The sequence below is a fragment of the Acinonyx jubatus genome, chromosome A2 (assembly GCF_027475565.1).
Source record: "Acinonyx jubatus isolate Ajub_Pintada_27869175 chromosome A2, VMU_Ajub_asm_v1.0, whole genome shotgun sequence".
Lineage (NCBI taxonomy): Eukaryota > Metazoa > Chordata > Mammalia > Carnivora > Felidae > Acinonyx > Acinonyx jubatus.
This window is the reverse complement of record NC_069383.1, coordinates 32,900,473-32,919,670: the sequence shown is the minus strand read 5'-3', so window position 1 is coordinate 32,919,670 and position 19,198 is coordinate 32,900,473. Positions and strand designations below refer to the sequence as shown.

The window sequence follows — 19,198 nt, the reverse complement described above, 5'->3', positions numbered from 1 at the left end:
GGCCATGTGCCATTTATGATTTCTTCAACCCCTATGAGGAGTACCTGGCACATAATAAGCACTCACTGAAAACTTCCCAAATTAAGTACAGAACTGACACAAGTCATAGGCTTATCCTTTAGAGCCGCAAAGATTATATGTAGACTTTGGTTCAATCAAACCCAAATAGCAGGGGTGATGGGTGGTTGATATAAAATTTAAACTTTCAGACTGCCTTGTGTCTTTTTAGACTGTCAACCTCTCGAGTGTCTTTAACCTTGTGGTATCTCAGTTATCTAATGTTTTCTCTCTTTTCTGCAGGTTGGACTCAGATCTGTGATAGAGCAATTTCCTGGGAAGCTCGATTTTGTCCTGGTGGATGGGGGTTATGTCCTAAGCCATGGCCACAAGCAGTTGATGTGCTTGGCCAGATCTGTTCTCAGTAAGGCAAAAATCTTACTGCTTGATGAACCTAGTGCTCATTTGGATCCAATGTGAGTTTCAGAATTCCTGCCATTTAATCTTTGAGGCCTACTTCATACTGATACCGGTTCCCATTAGGCGGTCATGTCTGCAAGTGGAGGATCCCTCACTACATATGAAATGACCGCCCAGTGGAAAAGTCACTATATGATGTAAGCACAAGTGCTTATATCCTGGTATAAGAGCCCTGTGTTCTCTTCTGAGTATAATTTTGGAATTTCATAGAAACTCTCCCCCTTGTCAAAACATGATGAAATACTTAGTTACATAGGCATAATCTGATGCTTATGATTTTCCTCTATGTACCATTTATATGATAAGACTTTTTAGAGCACAAAAGAACCACTAGTGATTCCACATGATAATAAAATGTACTTATTTGTGAAATTTTCTTCAAAATATCTGTCCTATTTATTTATGGAAACTTAGAATCTGCCCCATGGTTGGGAAGCTGATTGTGGCCAACTGTAAATCAGCATTATGTTAATAAAAGTATTCAAAGAAAGATAAGTAATTTAAAGAACTAAACTGATGGGTCAGTGGGTATGTCATCAAGGATAAAGGCAGATTACGGACCTTCTGTGATGTTAGATGTGTTGTTTTCTTTCTTTTCTAGAACATACCAAATCATTCGAAGAACGCTGAAACAAGCATTTGCAGATTGCACAGTAATCCTCTCTGAACACAGGATAGAAGCTATGTTGGAATGTCAACGATTTTTAGTGAGTGTTGACAACTTGCTTAAGATCTCATTTCTCCTTTATTTCTTGATAACAATATCTCATGTGGGACTTCCTGCAAATCACAACACAACAATGTACAAGTTCTTTCAAATACGTGTCACACAGCCATCCAGCTTTATTCCGAATAGTTGCATAATTTCTCACTTTGATTTGAGCTATGAGGTGAGGTTAGAATCCAGTAAATCTCAAATATCAGAATATTACTAGGTAACATTACTAAATTGAAACATCTGTACATTGAGTCCTTTATTTGGGGATCAAGTCATAATAAGGTCTAAGTCCTGATGCTTTTAATGACTAAATCTCCCTTGGATGGGGTCCAGGAGAGGCCTGGATTGCCTTGCAATCTGATGTGTGGTTTTAATGCAGTAGTTGAAAGACTCATTTTATTCTTCTCATCATTATTTGGAGCTCAGGTAAGTGCCTCTCCCAAACACCTTCTTACTGTGCTTTCAAAACTGTCACAGATTCTTTCAAGTCATGTTTACAAATTCCCTTGGGTTTAGTCACAAGGAAATTCTGAGGATGATGTATCACATCATTTCCATTAAGGCTTTTGAGGCTCCTGGAGGTAAATTCTTTTCTTACTGAAGGATTGTTATTACCATTATTATTACTAAGCTTCAAGTGACAAATTATGGGGCCGACCCACAGCCTCTTGCCCTGCCATGGTCAGGTTCAGGAGATTGGGTATAGCCTTTCTATCCTCTGGCCTTGCGTTTGCTCAACTTGAACATGTGAGGGAGGCATTTTAAACTCATGCAAATCCTGACCAATTTGGAATTGTTAAGCTTCAAGTCCCCTGTTGAAGAGGCTCAATTTTTTGTCATGCTGTGGACTTAACATTCTTTTTTTTTTTTTTTGGTGTTTTTTTTTTTAACGTTTATTTTTGAGAGGGAGAGAGAAAGAGTGCAAGAGAGAGAGGGGCAGAGAGAAAGGGGAAGACACAGAATCTGAAGCAGGCTCCAGGCTCCAAGCTGTCAGCACAGAGCCTGATGCGGGGCTCGAACTCACTAACCGTGAGATCATGACCTGAGCAGAAGTCAGACACTTAACCGACTGAGCCACCCAGGCACCTCTACATTAATTTTTAAGGTCACATATGAGGATCTATCAAAGGTCTTTCTGGCTGAGCAAGCAATGTTAGTTCCTTTAAAGTTCTCTGAAGAAGCACAGTGCTCAGTACTATAGTAATTAAAAAACAAAAGTCTTCCAGCTGCTCAGTAGAAAATTATAGCTAATTTTCCAAAGGGAGAAGCTCAATAAAGCAAGAGGACTCTGCAATGAAAGGAGATATCTCTGACTGTTCAGACTGCCAGCCTGTGGACACTGTGTTTCCTTTTCGGCTTTTCTCTTCCTCTAAGCCTATACCAGTTTCTGCCCTTGCTCTGGTCCACCCTGCCTTCTGTCCGAGATCTCACTAACGGCCACTTCCATAGGTCATAGAGGAGAACAAGGTGCGGCAGTATGATTCCATCCAGAAGCTGCTGAGTGAGAAGAGCCTCTTCCGCCAGGCCATCGGCCCCTCAGAACGGCTCAGGTTCTTCCCCACCAGGAACTCCAGCAGGCACAAGTCTCATTCCAAAATTGCTGCTCTGAAGGAGGAGACGGAAGAAGAAGTGCATGAAACAAGGCTTTAGAGAGCAGTGCAAATATTTGCATGGGATGTTTGCTTATGAAATTGGAGGAGAAAACATTTTCTGCCTCAGAAAACTACGATGTGTAATGTTTATCTTTAAAAGGAAAAATTTTGATAAGAGGAGTTAAGGATGCTCAGATGGGTCTGGATAAGTGGCTTCCTGGCAGTGGGCAAATTGTGTGAAAGGTACTCCAAATCCTTGAAGATTTACCACTTGTGTTTGCAAGCCAGATCTTCCTGAAAACTTTTTCCCTTTGGTAGTCATTGGAAAGGTGGCTATCAACATCAGCCAGCCTCATTGTTCAACTTACTATTTAGTGAGACTTGCTAATTTGTATTATTGGAGAAGAACTGTAATCATACTATTTAGAGATATGATTAATTAATGGTAACTGGAAACTTTAGTGGCTTATGTAAGTTTATATCCCTTTTCCTGTACTCTCTCCAAGATATTTAAGAACACAACTATATTGTCTGTTAAATATTCAGACTGTTCTGTTTCCAAGCAAGTGTTAGAATACCCCAAGAGTCACACATCAGCTTGTCAAAATATACACCATGTTAACATCGAGGTATCAGGAGAGAGAACTTCCTGATTTGGGAAAGGGTTAATACCACTCACTGCTCTACCAAAAATCCAAATAACTCAGACAAAGTACATCCCTTACCTGGGAAAAGGGCTGTTATAGTCCGATGTAGCAGGATAATTCCCTTGATGCAGAAGTTGACATGACTTTTCCCAGCTTCCAGAAAGTAACAAGCTCATAAGACCTCTGAACAGAGGATGACTGGAAAAAATGCTTTAAGGCAAATTGGTGCAGGAAAACCCTTCTTACCCCAGAAGCTCTGGGAAGAGAGTGTGCAGGCAGATAGGCTGTGGGCGCTGTGGGTAGATACACATGAAATCCAAAGATCTAGGTGTATGTAGGGCTATGCTGTATAGTTTAAGGCCGCATGCATTTCCTACTGTACAGACTGAGTGGGGCACATAATGGGAGACACATGGAAGAGGCAAGCAATTCATTTTATACGCTTCTGTTTTATAATTCTGTGATGCAAATAAAATTTTCTCTAGGAAATATTTATTTTAATATTTCAAACTCATATAAATGCCTGTATTTTAAAATGATTATATGAATTATATTTGTATTAAAAGAATTTTATATTTGAAATGTTGACTTTTATGGCGCTAGTTATTTTTTGTGATATTATGTTAAGACTGAAGGGAAAAAAAAACCTTGGGGGATGTTGACCAGAGGCCATGAATTACCTTGATGGTGTAGAGAGAAGCATTAGGGCTCCCAAAGATTTTCACACCTCTATGATTCCCTGCCAACACACATGTTCCCTCTTAGAAGCTGTTCTGAAGAAAATGGTACCACAAAATCTGACCGCTCCTGTCAAGGACACATGCCTTCCCAACTCCAAACTAACCGTTAAGATTGGATTCTATTTATTACTGTAAGAAAATACCATGTGCCAATAAAATCTGTATATTTGTGTGAAATTTAGCTGTTATCAGATGTGTTCACTAATCATGTCTCACTGATCTCTTCAGTCTCTAAGTATCATGGAACACAAAACATGACTCATTTCTTTAAATACAGCTTCTTGGGGCTCCCACATGAGTTAAGATACTCTTAAGAAACTTTTTTAAAACTGCTGTGACAGAAAACATGAATAGACACTTCTCTAAAGAAGACATCCAGATGGCCAACAGGCACAACATTGCTCCTCATCAGGGAAATACAAATCAAAATCACACTCAGATACCACCTCACGCCAGTCAGAGTGCCTAAACTGAACAAATCAGGAGACTATAGATGCTGGCGAGGATGTGGAGAAACAGGAACCCTCTCGCACTGTTGGTGGGAATGCACACTGGTGCAGCCGCTCTGGAAAACAGTGTGGAGGTTCGTCAAAAAATTAAAAATAGATCTACCCTATGACCCAGCAGTAGCACTAATAGGAATTTCCCCAAGGGATACAGGAGTGCTGATGCATAGGGGCACTTGCACCCCAATGTTTATAGCAGCCCTTTCAACAATAGCCAAATTATGGAAAGAGACTAAATGTCCATCCACTGATAAATGGATAAAGAAATTGTGTTTTATATACACAATGGAATACTACGTGGCCATGAGAAAGAATGAAATATGGCCCTTTGTAGCAACGTGGATGGAACTGAAAAGTGTTATGCTAAGTGAAATAAGTCACGCAGAGAAAGACAGATACCATATGTTTTCACTCATGTGGATCATGAGAAACTTAACAGAAGACCATGGGGGAGGGGAAGGAAAAAAAAAAAAAGGTTAGAGAGGGAGGGAGCCAAACAATAAGAGACTCTTAAAAACTGAGAACAAACTGAGGGTTGATGGGGGGTGGGGGAGGGAGAGGGGGGTGGGTGATGAGCATTGAGGAGGGCACCTGTTGGGATGAGCACTGGGTGTTGTATGGAAACCAATGTGACAATAAATTTCATATAAAAAAAAATAAAACTGCTGTGAAATATACATAACCTAAACTCGACCTTCTTTAAGTGCATAATTCTGTGGCCTTAGATACATTCACATTGTTGTATAGCTATCATCACCCTCCATCCACAGAATGTGTTTCATCTTGCAAAACTGAAACTCTGTAGCCATTAAAATGCTATTCTTCCCTCCTCCTAGCCCCAGGCAATCACCATTCCATGTTCTGTCATTGTGAATGTGACTAAGTACCTCATCTGAGTAGAATCTTATGATATTTGCTCTTTTGTGACTGGATTATTACACTTATTATGGCTTCAAGGCTCATCATGTTGTAGCATATGTCAGAGTTTTCTTACTTTTTAAAGCTGAGTAATATTCCATTGTATGTATACACCACATTTTGTTTATTCATTTGTCAATTTAGATTGCCTCCACCTTTTGACTATGTTGAATAATACTTTTATGTACATGGGTGTACAAATATCTTCTTGTGTCCCTGCTTTCATGAGTTAGGATACATTTGAGGTTATTTTTGTTTTAAAGTTGAGGCTATTTAATAGAAAAAAAGAGGTATATTCTGCTAAGGACCATTTATTTGAAAGCTTTTTCAAATAGTGGTAGCTATCTGATGGCTCTTAATGAGCAAATCTCAGCAAGGGAAATAGTATTTCAAGGATTTTTAAAAAGTGTTTATTTATTTTGAGAGAGAGAGTCGGGGAAGGAGGGGCAGAGACAGAGAGAGAGAGAGAGGGAGGGAGAGAGAAAATCCCAAGCGGATTCCGCACTGTTAGTGCACAGCCTGACATGAGATCATGACCTGAGCACAAATCAAGAGTTGGACACTTAACCTTTTAGCCACCCAGGAGCCCCAAGGGAAATAGTAATTTTTTAAAGAATTTTTCTAATGTTTATTTATTCTTTAGAAAGATAGCTACTCTTACTTAGTAATACACATTTAAATTTCCTCTTTAAGACACGGAAGCCAAGCCTTTTCATGGCTTGATATCTCATTTCATTTTAGTACAGAATAATATGCCATTATCTGGATGTTTATTTATCCATTTACCTACTGAAGGACATCTTGATTGCCTCCAAGTTTTGGCAGTATGAATAAAGCTGCTATAAACATCCTTGTGAAGATTTTCGTGTGGACAAAATTTTCAACTCCTTTGGGTAAATGCTAGGGATCTTAAGGTAAGAGTATGTATGTTTAGTTTTGTAAGAAGCCATCAAACTGTCTTCCAAAGTTTCCACCAGCAATGGAGGAGAGTTCCCATTCCTCTGCCACCTCCCTAGCATTTTGCATTGTCAGTGTTTGGGAATGTGATCATTCTAGTATAGTTGTGTAGCAGTATCTCATTGTTGCTTTAATTTGCTTTTCCCTGATGACATATGCTGCTGAATGTCTTTTCATATGCTAATTTTCCATTTGTATATCTTCTTTGGTGGAATGTCTGTTGAGGTCTTCTGTGCATTTTTTAATTGGTTTATTTTCTTATTGCTGGGTTTGCAGAGCTCTTTTGTATATTTTGGATAATGGTCTTTTCAGATGGGTCTTTTGCAAAAATTTATTCCTAGTCTATAGTGTGACTTTTTATTCTCTTGACATTGTCTTTTGCAGAGCAGAAGTTTTTACTTTAAATGAAGTCCACCTTATCAATTTTTCTTTCACAGGTTGTACCTTTGGTGTTGTATCTAAAAAGTCATCTTCATACCCAAGGTCATCTAGGTTTTTTACCATGTTATCTTCTACAAATTTTATAGATCTGCATTTTACATTTAGGTCTGTGATCCATTTTGAGATAATTTTTGTGAAGAGTGTAAGGTTTGTGTCTAGATTAATTTTTAACACGAAGATGTCCAGGTGTTCTAGGATGATTTATTGAAAAAAAAAAAACAACTATCTTTTCTCCATTGTATTGCTTTTCCTCATTGTCACAGGTAAGTTGACTATATTTATGTAGGTCTAGTTCCAGGATCTCTATTCTGTTCCACCAAATTATTTGTGTATTCTTTTGACAATACTATACTCTTGATTGCTGTTGCTTTATAGAATATCTTGAAGTTGAGTAGTGCCAGTTCTTGGACTTTATTCTTCTCCTTTATTATTGAGTTGGGTATTCTGGGTCTTTAATTTCTCCATATAACTTTTAGAATCAGTTTGTTAATATCCACAAAATAACTTGCTGGGATGTTTATTGGGATTGTGTTGAAACTATAAATCAAGTTGGAAGGAAACACATCTTGACAATATGGAGTCTTCCTATCCATGAATATGGATCTCCCTGTATTTAGTTGTTTTTAGATTTATTTCATAAAAGTTTTCTTCAAAGTTTATTATAGTTTCCTCATATATAGATCTTATGTATATTTTGGCAGATTTATAACTATTTCATTTTTGGAGGGGTGCTAATGTAACTGGCATTGTGTTTTTAATTTCTAATTCCACTTGTTTATTGCTCGAACAGGGAAAATGATTGATTTTTGGATATTAACCTTGTATCCTGCATCCTTGCTATTATCATTAAATTAAATTAAATTAAAAAGTTTCAAGAAAGTTTTTTTTTCAATTTTGAATTTTCTCCATATATGATCATGTCATCTGCGAAGGAAGACAGTTTTATTTCTTCCTTTCCAATCTGTATACCTTTTATTTCCTTTTCTTGTCTTGTTTCATAGCTAGGACTTCTGGTAGGATGCTGAAAGCAGTGGAAAGGGGGACATCTTTGACTTGTTCTTGATCTTAATGGAAAAGCTAAGTTTGTCACCATTAAGTATATTAGCTATAGGGCTTTTGTAGATCAAGTTGAGACTTTCTTCTCTATTCCTACATTACTGAGGGTTTTTATCAGAAATTGGTGTTGGATTTTGTCAAATGCCTTATCTTTTTAAAGTTTATTTACTTATTTTTAGTAATCTCTACACCCAATGTGGGGCTGGAACTCACAACCTCGAGATCAAGAGCCACATGCTCTTTAGACTGAGCCAGACAGGTGCCCCTCAAATGCTTTTTTGGCATCTATTGATATAATCGTGTGATTTTTTTTCTTATTTGGCCTGTAATTGTGGTAGATTACAAAAAAATAAATTAATTGATTTTCAAATGCTGAATCAGCCTTGTGTACCTAGGATTAGTCCCACTTGGTGGTGGTGTATAATTCTTTTTATACATTGCTGGACTAGACTCGCTAATATTTTGTTGACCATTTTGCTTCTATGTTCTTGAGAGATAGTGACCTATAGTTTAAGTATTAAGGTAATGCTGGTTTCAAAGAATGACTTAGAAGGTATCCCCTCTGTTTGTATCTCCTGAAAGAAATTGTAGAGAATTAGTATGATTTCTTCCTTAAGTGTTTGGTAGAATTTACCATGAACTCATCTGGGCCTGGTGTTTTCTATTTCAGAAAGTCATTAATTATTGTTTTAATTTGTTTAATAGGCTTATTTAGATCGACTATTCTTTTTTTCTTTTTGTGTGTTTTTGCAGATTGTATCTTTCAAGGTTCATTTCACCTAGGTTTTCAAATGGATGGACATAGAGTTTTCCATAGTATTCTCTTATTATCATTTTAATGTCCATGGGATCCGTAGTGATTTCCCCTCTTTCATTTCTGATATTAGTAATTTATGTCCTCTGTTATTTTCTTAGCATGGCTAGAGACTTATCTATTTTTTAAGGTTTTTTTTATGTTTATTCACTTTTGAGAGACAGGGACAGAGTGAGATCATGGGAAGGGCAGAGAGAGAGGAAGACACAGAATCCAAGGCAGGCTCCAGGCTCTGAGCTGTCAGCACAGAGCCCGACATGGGGCTTGAACCTACAAACCATGAGATCATGACCTGAACCAAAGTCAGACACTTAACCAACTGAGCCACCCAGGCGCCCTGAGGCTTATCTATTTTATTGATCTTTTCAAAGAACCAGTCTTTTGTTTTGTTGGTTATGTTTATTAATCTCCTATTTTCAGTTTCATTAATTTCTGCTTTAATTTTAATTATTTACTTTCTTCCACCTAATTTAGATTTAATATGCTCTTCTTTTTTGGTTTTCTAAGGCGGAAGCTTAGATAACTAAGTTTAGATCTTTCTTCTTTTCTACTATAGTCATTCAATGTTATACATTTCCACCTAAGCACTACTTTTGCTTCATGCCACAAATTTTGATAAGTTTTTTATGTTTATATAGTTCAAGATATTTTTTATTTATGTTGAGATTTCTTCTTTGACTCATATATTATTTAGAAATGTCATGTTTAATCTCCAAGTATTCTGGGATTTTCCAGCTATATTTTGTTGTTGATTTCTAGTTTAATTCCATTGTGGTCTGACAACATGTAATTTCTATTCTTTTTAATTTGTTAAGGTGTTTTCTGGCCCAGAATATGTTCTATCTCAGTGAATGTTCTATGTAAGGTTGAGGTTCTATTTTGCTGTTGTTGGATAAGGTAGTCTATAGATTCAATTATATCCAGTTTATTAATGGTACTGTTAAGTTCTATGTCCTTACTGACTTCCTATCTGCTGAAATCTGTTATTTATTTTAGAGGGGTAGTAAAAAGCCTCCAACTATAATAGTAGATTCATCTATCGCAGTTTCTCCTTAAGTTCCATCAGTTTTGCTACATGTATTTTGGGTGTACATATGCCTCTGTTGTTAGGCACACATGAATTAATGAGTATTATGGCTTCTTAGAACATTAACCACTTTATGATTATATGATGCCCCTCTTTATGCCTAATAACGTGCCTTGCTCTGAAGTTAGTTCCATCTGAAATTAATACAGATGCCCTCACTTTCTTTTGATTAAGGTTACTGTGTTATATATAACTTTCTTCATACCTATATTTTTAATCTGTGTTTCTTTATATTAAAAGTAGGTTTATGGGAGCATCTGGCTGACTCAGGGTTGTAGAGCATGCAGCTCTTGATCTCGGGGTTGTAAGCACAACATTGAGTGTAGAGAGTACTTAAAAATTAAGTCTTTATTTTTTGTAGATAACATATAATAGGGCCTTATTTTTTATATTCCCTCTCACAACCTGTATCTTTTAATCAGTGTTTTTAGACCATTAAAATGTACAATGATTACTGATATAGTTCAATTACTATCTACTGTATTTGTTAGTATTTTCTATTGACTATTTTTTACTTTCTCATTTTTTCCTCCCCTTTGTGGCTTTGAGGATTTTGTATGATTTCATTTTCTCTCCTTAGCATATCAATTGTATTTCTTTTTTTTCTTGCTTTTCTTTTAGTGATTGCAATATATGTTTACAACTAATCCAAGTCCCTTTTATTATTTTTTTTATTATTTTTTTTAACGTTTATTTATTTTTGAGACAGAGAGAGACAGAGCATGAACGGGGGAGGGGCAGAGAGAGAGGGAGACACAGACTCGGAAGCAGGCTCCAGGCTCTGAGCCATCAGCCCAGAGCCCCACGCGGGGCTCGAACTCACAGACCGCGAGATCGTGACCTGAGCTGAAGTCCGATGCTTAACCAACTGAGCCACCCAGGCACCCCTCCAAGTCCCTTTTAATAACACTCTACCATTGCATTGGTAGTGCAAGCACTTCATAATAACAAAATATTACTAATTTACCTCTCTTGTTCCCTGTATTATTGCTGTCATTGATTTCATTTAAACATAAGATTATTTATATACACAGTATATATAATTAAATACATTGTTGCTACTACTTATCAAACAGACTGTAAGTTTTTAGATCAATTAAGAATAAGAAGAAATAAGCTCTCCTTTTCTCTGCCATGTTGATGTGTGTGGCTGACTGCTCCTTGCCATGTTTTCTCACAAGACTTTCAGGATCAAGCAATTCCTGGCCAAAAAATGAAAGCCGAATATTCCCATTCCCCAGTGGGTTTGGATGAAAGCTGGTAATAAAATCAAGTACAAATCCAAGAAGAGACATTGGAGAAGAACCAAGAACCTGGGTCTCGAAGGAGTCACACATGAGATGGAACACATGTTTATGCTGCATGAAGGTTACTTGCTCGTACCATATCACTCTGTAAACATCATTACTACTTGAACAATACATGTTTTATTGGATGTGATTTTTCTGTCACTTTGTTTCTGCACCCATAAGTTGGTTAGTTCGTTCAATAATAAATATTTGTTTGGTTTTGGGAAAAAGTAAGAAAAGTAAAAGTTTTTATTTTATTTTACCTTCACTTATTCATTCTCTGATGCTTTTTTTTTTTTTTTTTTTTTTTTTTTTTTTTTTTGTGGATCTGAGTTTCTGGCCTAAATAATTTCTCTTTTCTCTGAAGAGCTTCTTTTAACATTTCTTTCAAAGTAGGTCTACTGGCTACAAATTCCATCAGTTTTTGTTTGTTTGAGACTGTCTTTATTTCTCCTTTACTTTTGTAGGATAATTTTGCAGACTACTGAATTCTAGGTTGCTGGGGATTTTTTTATTCTTCTAAACACTTTAAATATCTCACTCCACTCTTCTTGCCTGCATGTTTTTTGAGGAATAGTCAGATGTAATTCTTACCTTTTCTCCTCATAGGTAGTGTTTTTTCCTCTGGCTTCTTTCAAGTTTTTTTTTCTTTGTTATTGAGTTTCTGCACTTTGAAGATGCCTAGGTTTGAGATGAGGTTTTTTGGCATTTATCCTGTTTGGTGTTCACAGAGCTTACTGGACCTGTGGTTTAGTTTTTGACATTAATTTGCAGAAATTTTCAGTCATTATTGCTTAAAATATTTCTTTTGTCTCTCTTTCTTCTTCTGGTATTCCATTTACAGGTATTTTATACTTTTTGTAACTGACCATGCTTCTTGGATATTCAGGGTTATTTTTTTCAGTCTATTTTTTCTATACTTTTAAGTTTGGAGGTTCCTACTCTCATATCTTCAAGCTGAAGGATTCTTTCCTCAGCCATGTTCCATCTACTAATAAGACAATCAAAGGCATTCTTCATTTCTGTTACAATGTTTTGAACTTCAGCATTTCTATTTGATTCTTTATTAGAATTTCCATCTCACTGTTTACACTATTCACCTGTTCTTGTATCTCGTCTGCTTTCTTTATTAGAGCCTTTAGATATTCATCATGGTTTTTATGTATTCTTGGTCTGATAATTTCAACATTCCTGTCATATCAGAATCTAGTCCTAATGCTTATTTAATCCCTTCAAACTGTGTTTTTTGCCTTTTAGAATACCCTGTGATTTTTTGTTAAAAGTGAGACATGATGTAGTAGGAAAAAGGAATTCTGGTCAAAAGATCTTCAGTTATATAGTAGTAATGTGGGAGTGGGGGGAGGCAAGGATTCTGTAATCCTATAATTAGGTCTCTGTCTTTTGGTATTGTGAACTTCACTAGTGCTTCTCAGCTTTCTGTCCTCTCTCTCAAGTGGAACACGATGGCTAGAATACACTGGAATTGGATATTTCTGTTCCCCAGGTAAGTCAGGCTCTGGTAAAATAGTTTGTCCTGACAGTAGGCCTTGTAAGAAAAACAGAATGCGCTGGTATTTTTTTCAAAATGCTTAATTTCCCCCCACTGTCTGCTGGAAGCAGGAGGGAAATTTTACTTATCTTTATTATGAGTACCTGTTTGAGCTCCTGGAGGTAAAACTCATGAAAGTGTTGGTCCCTCTCCTCTGAACACTGGGTCTTAGAATTTTCATCTCTCAGGCTTATCCACACTGAGCCTCTAGAAATCCATCAGTTACAGTGCAAATTTTCCTACCCCACTACTGGTTCCAGGGGTTTCTGCTTGGTGGTTTCTACTCAGGTAAGTTGTGATTCTCTCTCTGTATCCACCTGTCTGTTTCTACACCTTCAGCAGCTTGCCCTGTGACCTTACTTCTCTGACATATTTAAAACGAGTTATTGTTTTTTCAGTTTGCTCAACTTTTTACTTGTTGTTAGGTTGGAGTCGTGACTTCTAAGCTTCTTATGTGCCAGATTTGAAACCAGGAGTCTTTGTAGCTCATTTTGAGTTTAAAAAAAAAAAAAAAAAAGGATCTTTGCAGGTACAAGGAGTCAAATGCAAACTACATGTGACAAAAGAATCCATAGTTCTGAAAGACCACTTTAAGAAGAAAACCACTGAAACAACATGGAAAGTCAATGTTGCTCACCCAAGCTGCATTGCTCAGCCTAACAGATGGTGTTTCTTTATATTGGATTTTTTCCCCTTCTCCTGAACATGAAAAAAATAAATAAATAAACTTGGCACAAAAACAGACACTCAGATCAGTGGAACAGAATAGAGAACCCAGAAATGGAACCCACAAACGTATGGCCAACTAATCTTTGACAAAGCAGGAAAGAATATCCAATGGAATAAAGACAGTCTCTTCAGCAAGTGGTGCTGGGAAAACTGGACAGCAACATACAGAAGAATGAACGTGCACCACTTTCTTACACCATACACAACTAAAAATGGATGAAAGACATAAATGTAAGACAGGAAGCCATCAAGATCCTCGAGAAAAAAGCAGGCAAAAACCTCTTTGACTTTGGCCTCAGCACCTTACTCAACATGTCTCCGGAGACAAGGGAAACAAAAGCAAAAATGAACTACTGGGACCTCATCAAAATAAAAAGCTTCTGCACAGTGAAGGAAACAATCAGCAAAGCTAAAAGGCAACCACTGGAATGGGAGAAGATATTTGCAAATGACATATCAGATAAAGGGTTAGTATCCAAAATCTATAAAGAACTGATCAAACTCAACACCCAAAAAGCCAATAATCCAGTGAAGAAATGGGCAAAAGACATGAAGAGACACTTCTCCAAAGAAGACATCCAGATGGCCAACACATGAAAAAATGCTCAACATCACTCATCATCAGGGAAATACAAATCAAAATCACAATGAGATACCACCTCACACCTGTCAGAATGGCTAATATTAACAACTCAGGCAACAACAGATGTTGGCGAGGATGCGGAGAAAGAGGATCTCTTTTGCACTGCTGGTGGGAATGCAAACTTGTGCAGCCCCTCTGGAAAACAGTATGGAGGTTCCTCAAAAAATTAAAACTAGAACTACCCCTTGACCCAGGAAATTCACTGCTAGGTATTTATCCAAGGGATACAGGTATGCTGTTTTGAAGGGGCACATGCACCCCAATGTTTATAGCATCACTATCAACAATAGCCAAAGTATGAAAAGAGCCCAAATATCCATTGATGGATGAATGAATGGATAAACAAGATGTGGTATATATATGTAAAATGGAGTATTACTCAGCAATCAAAAAGAATGAAATCTTGCCATTTGCAACTATGTGGATGGAACTAGATGGTATTATTGTTGCATCCACACGACTCCTGAAACAGAATGCTACGGGCACCAGTGACAGTCACAACAAAGTTTATTACAATGAGAGGCAAGGCCGACCAATTGGGATCAACACTCTTGATAAGAGTGCGGCCCCGAACAGCTGGGGTACAGAGTTTTTAAAGCCGATCACATCGTTTTATCGTTATCTGGGAACAGAACAGAGAAACAGTTCCCAGATGAGTTAGAAACAGTTGCCAGATGAGTCAGAAACAGTTATCGAATGAGGTGATTATTTTAGACTTTCTGCCGCTAAGTTGCAACCAGTGGATCTCCTTGACCTTGTCTCTGATGCTCTTTTTTGAGGTTTTGTTTCCTTCATTGGTAAAGCCTGATTCACAAGAGTATGAAGTATGATTTACAAGAGTAAAAGCAAGGTTGTTATCTTTTGCCCTTCAGTGTCAGAACAAAGTTGTTATCTTTCAAGCTAAGCATTAGCCCTACACTACAATTTAACCCTTACATTATGCTAAGTGAAATTAGAGAAAGATAAATATCATATGACTTCACTCATACGAGGACTTTAAGACACAGAACAGATGAACGTAAGGGAAGGGAAGCAAAAATAATATAAAAACAGGGGGGGGGGGCGCCTGGGTGGCTCAGTCGGTTAAGCGTCTGACTTCGGCTCAGGTCATGATCTCGCGGTCCGTGAGTTCAAGCCCCGTGTTGGGCTCTGTGCTGACAGCTCAGAGCCTGGAGCCTGTTTCAGATTCTGTGTCTCCCTCTTTCTCTGACCCTCCCCTGTTCATGCTCTCTCTCTCTATGTCTCAAAAATAAATAAACGTTAAAAAAAATTAAAAAAAAACAGGGAGGGGGACAAAACATAAGAGACTCTTAAATATGGAGAACAAAGGGTTGCTGGAGGGGTTGTGGGAGAGGAGTGGGCTAAATGGGTAAGGGGCATTAAGGAATCCACTCCTGAAATCATTGTTGCACTTTTTGCTAACTTGTATGTAAATTAAAAAATAAATAATTTTTTAAAAAACTATTTTGGTCACAGACTTCCTACTTTTAGCTAATTTTTTAAACTTTTTTTTTATTATTGAGAGACAGAGCATGAGCATGGTAGGGGCAGAGAGAGGGGGAGACACAGAATCTGAGGCAGGCTCCAGGCTCTGAGCTGTCAGCGCAGAGCCCCATGTGGGGCTTGAACTCACAAACTGCAAGATCACGACTTGAGCCGAAGTCAGACACAACTGACTGAGCCACCCAGGTGCCCCTAGCTAATTGTTTTTATATGCAAGTTGTGAGTTGGGTTTTACACGTCTCAGTCTATGCCATCTGACCTCACTCACTCCCATCTGACACACACTTGTTTCATTTATTTCTCAGCCCTTTTACTTTGTTCTTCCTCTTTATGAGAAAAAAACTAAAGCTTACAACAAATACATTTCCTTCCAGTAACCAGGGACTTTCCAGGTCTGGGAAATTGTTATGTATTAGAGTGAAAGGCTAATAAAACCCCCAGTGTAAATATTTTAGTAGTTTGCTAAATAAAGAACCTCAAATACTATGTGGAAGACAATTTAGAAAGAGGTTTAAAGGGTTTAATGTAAAAACCTGTTTGACCTGTTAAAACAGGTGTGGACAACCAATTCCTTATTAAAAGATACAATAAAAAAAACCAAACCCTGTAAATTCAGGACAAATATATTAGGGCATGAGAACTCCATATCAATAGGTTGGGAACTATATGGAGTTTCCAGTGTGTAGACCCAAAGAAGCCCAAGTCATTATTTGTCAGTTGAAAGGGAATTGAGGAAGGAGGTGGTGCCTGGGTGGCTCAGTCAGTTGAGCATCTGACTCTTGATTTTGGCTCAGGTCATGATCCCAGGGTTGTGAGATCCAGCCCCTTGTCAGGCTATGCACTGAGCATGGAGACTGCTTAAGATTCCCTCTATCTCTCTGTGTGTCTGTCTCCCTTCCCCCTGCCTCTCTTTCTCACTTTCTCTTTAAAGAATTTTTTTAAAAAGAGAGAAAAGAAATGAAATTAGGAGAATTAAAATCTATGTACTTTCTCATAGAAGTGAGAATTCTTAGCAGAAGTTTAGGGTTTATCCTTAATTTGTTATGGTAGGAACACTCATTTTTTTAATAACTCAGTTTCTCTAGTTGTAAAATTATATAGTGCATTGGAAAAGGCAGTCAAAATTTTTGTTTAGGTGAATATGCTAATGCTGGCCTTTAATTTCATGTAGCAAAATGAATAATGCAGCAATAATGCTGAATAGTAACCTGGATAAAAAATTAAGATACAATTTATATCCCCCATTCATCAAAGTACAAAATCTTCCAAATATTTGCAGGCTTCCAAATTTCCAAAATCAAAATAGAGATTGATCTTTAAGAATGGCCCCCTTGTGGATATTTGGTTCTATTGTAAGGATAACTGATTTCCCCAAAAAACACATGCCAACAACTAAATTGAACACAGAGTCACAAACCAACTTAAATGAAGCTCCAAGACTTTTTCCTCTTAAACCATTGTGAATATTGGAAATTAAGCTAAAAGTTTTGGTATATCAATAACTCTTTAGCTGTATTCTCTCCCATTCACCTAGACACTGATGGAATAATAGCGATGATCAGGAATGATAGATGTGCTGATAAATGAAACTAAAACAGAATTGTATTTTGATTGACAAGTATTGGCATAAATGCTTTAAAAATGTAGAAATTCACCTTGCAATTAACTCTTGTGAAATTAAAATTGTAATTTACTAAAAACTTTAATATAAATAAATAAGCTTTCTCTGTTGTCTTAAACAACAAGAAAAACTCCATACAGAGAGTAGAATGGTGGTTTCTAGGGGCTGATATGTAATCTCAGACATTATATAACTTTAGTTGTATATATCTCTAAAAGACAAGACTTTTCTCTTTTATTCCCCCTCTTTTCTGTAACTTATCCACAGTGCCATAAAAAAAGTCCTTAATATCTTTAAATATCCACTCAATATACAAGTGTCATTGTCTCATTTTTTTTTTAACAAATAGAGATGGCCTTTGTTTTGCACAGTAGTATGGAACTATAAAAGTGACCATGCAAAGATAATATAAATAATTAAGGGGGAAAATTATAATAGTTCCATGACCTTTAAAAATGTTAAACAATTAAACATTTAAAACTCCCTTACTGTAGGTTATACATATATAAGAAAATGAAAAACCTAGTAAAACTCATATTTATTTAGTACACTGTAGTTTAAAACATTAGGAACATTGAGAATTAAAGTGTTTTATTTCTTGGTAAAATACTTATCAAGAAGAATTTGAGCAGTGCTTGTCTTCTGATCAAGAAACTTACTATGTGAAGACAGCGTCTCTTCTGTTTCTTGGCAACTCCTTCCTAGGTTTGGATTGGCTTCTGGCATTTTATCCTTGGTGGCTCCAACGTTATGAAATATCTCCAAGATTTGTTTAATGTAAAGATTTTTGCTGATGTCACCTTCTTGGGCCGTCTTGTCTTTTTGTGACAACCACCTTCCTCATTTATGTCCCTGTTTGCCTTCACTCATTTCTTCTAGCTGCGTATCTGCAGTCTCTTGAGTGGCTGCAGTGTCAACATGCCCACAGTTGGCTCTCACTTCTGTAACTCCACTCAAATTCGATTGAATTTCACTTCCAGCATTATCACTTTTTAACCTCTGCTTCATTTTCACCTCTGTTGGCCACCTTTGGAGTCTCCATTTTTGTAAACTATCATGTGGGTTTATCACTGAAAGACAAGGAGACAACATAACCACACACTCCACACACTTTGTTGTTTGTGCGTGTACTGAGTAACAATTGCACAGTGACCAATCACCCACAGCCTGAAATAAATGGTCACTGAGCATGGTGCAAACCTGTTATTTATATAGTGATTTATGGACTGAAAAGCTAGTAGTGACGTTTATACTTCATGCAGTAATTCACCGTGGATAATACTGTGGTAACTGAAATCTGAACCATGTTGCTGAGGGACTGTATTATTTAACCAAATTGTGGTAACAGAAAGTCGTTCATATCTGAACAGTTCAAAACATAGACTACCTGTAGTTTGTTTGAATCAAATCCAATTAAGGTTTATACATTGTGATTGGTTCATATATCTCTTAAGTCCCTTTATGGAGTCTCCCTTTATTTTCTTTTTTTCTTTTTTCCATGCAACTTACTGGTTGAAGAAGGGGGTTGTTTATCCTTTGCAATTTTCCACAGTCTGTATTTTGCTATTTTCATCTCCATGGTTTTGTTTAACAAGTTTGTCCTATTTCCTATAAACTGTCAGATCCAAAGGCTTCTTCTAGTTGGCCCTTGAGTTTGTTTTGACACACCCTAATAGGTTTTGACAGTTTCCTTGCATTTTGGTATGAGAAGATATTCTAAGCTGAATCATATATATTCTAAGCTTACTTTCAGACATGGACTTAACCGTTTCTGCAAGGAACCCTTGTTCTTTTCAGTGGGAAATGGTGTTTGAAGACCAAAATCTGGTCACTAGAGTTGCTCATTACTATTGAATTGGTCCTTGGATTAGTCTTTTCAATGGATTGACCTAAGAAATAAATAAAATATAT

At 37.1% G+C, this 19,198-nt stretch overlaps 1 protein-coding gene and 1 pseudogene across 4 annotated transcripts in view; both read left to right on the top strand.

Annotated features, from left to right (window-relative positions):
* CFTR (CF transmembrane conductance regulator) overlaps positions 1-4,351 on the top strand; it is a 185,811-nt gene extending 181,460 nt beyond the window's left edge. For 3 of the 4 annotated variants that reach the window (XM_053218169.1, XM_015067322.3, XM_053218170.1), the window contains 3 exons: positions 301-473; positions 1,079-1,184; positions 2,645-4,351. In XM_053218169.1, the coding sequence (XP_053074144.1) occupies positions 301-473; positions 1,079-1,184; positions 2,645-2,845 (480 nt within the window). In that variant the 3' untranslated portion in view covers positions 2,846-4,351. The remainder of the gene's footprint in view (positions 1-300; positions 474-1,078; positions 1,185-2,644) is intronic. The other variant, XR_008296701.1, reaches the window with a different exon arrangement.
* Positions 4,352-11,012: 6,661 nt separating this feature from the next.
* LOC106970623 (60S ribosomal protein L39-like) lies at positions 11,013-11,556 on the top strand (annotated as a pseudogene).
* The last annotated feature ends 7,642 nt before the right edge of the window (positions 11,557-19,198 follow it).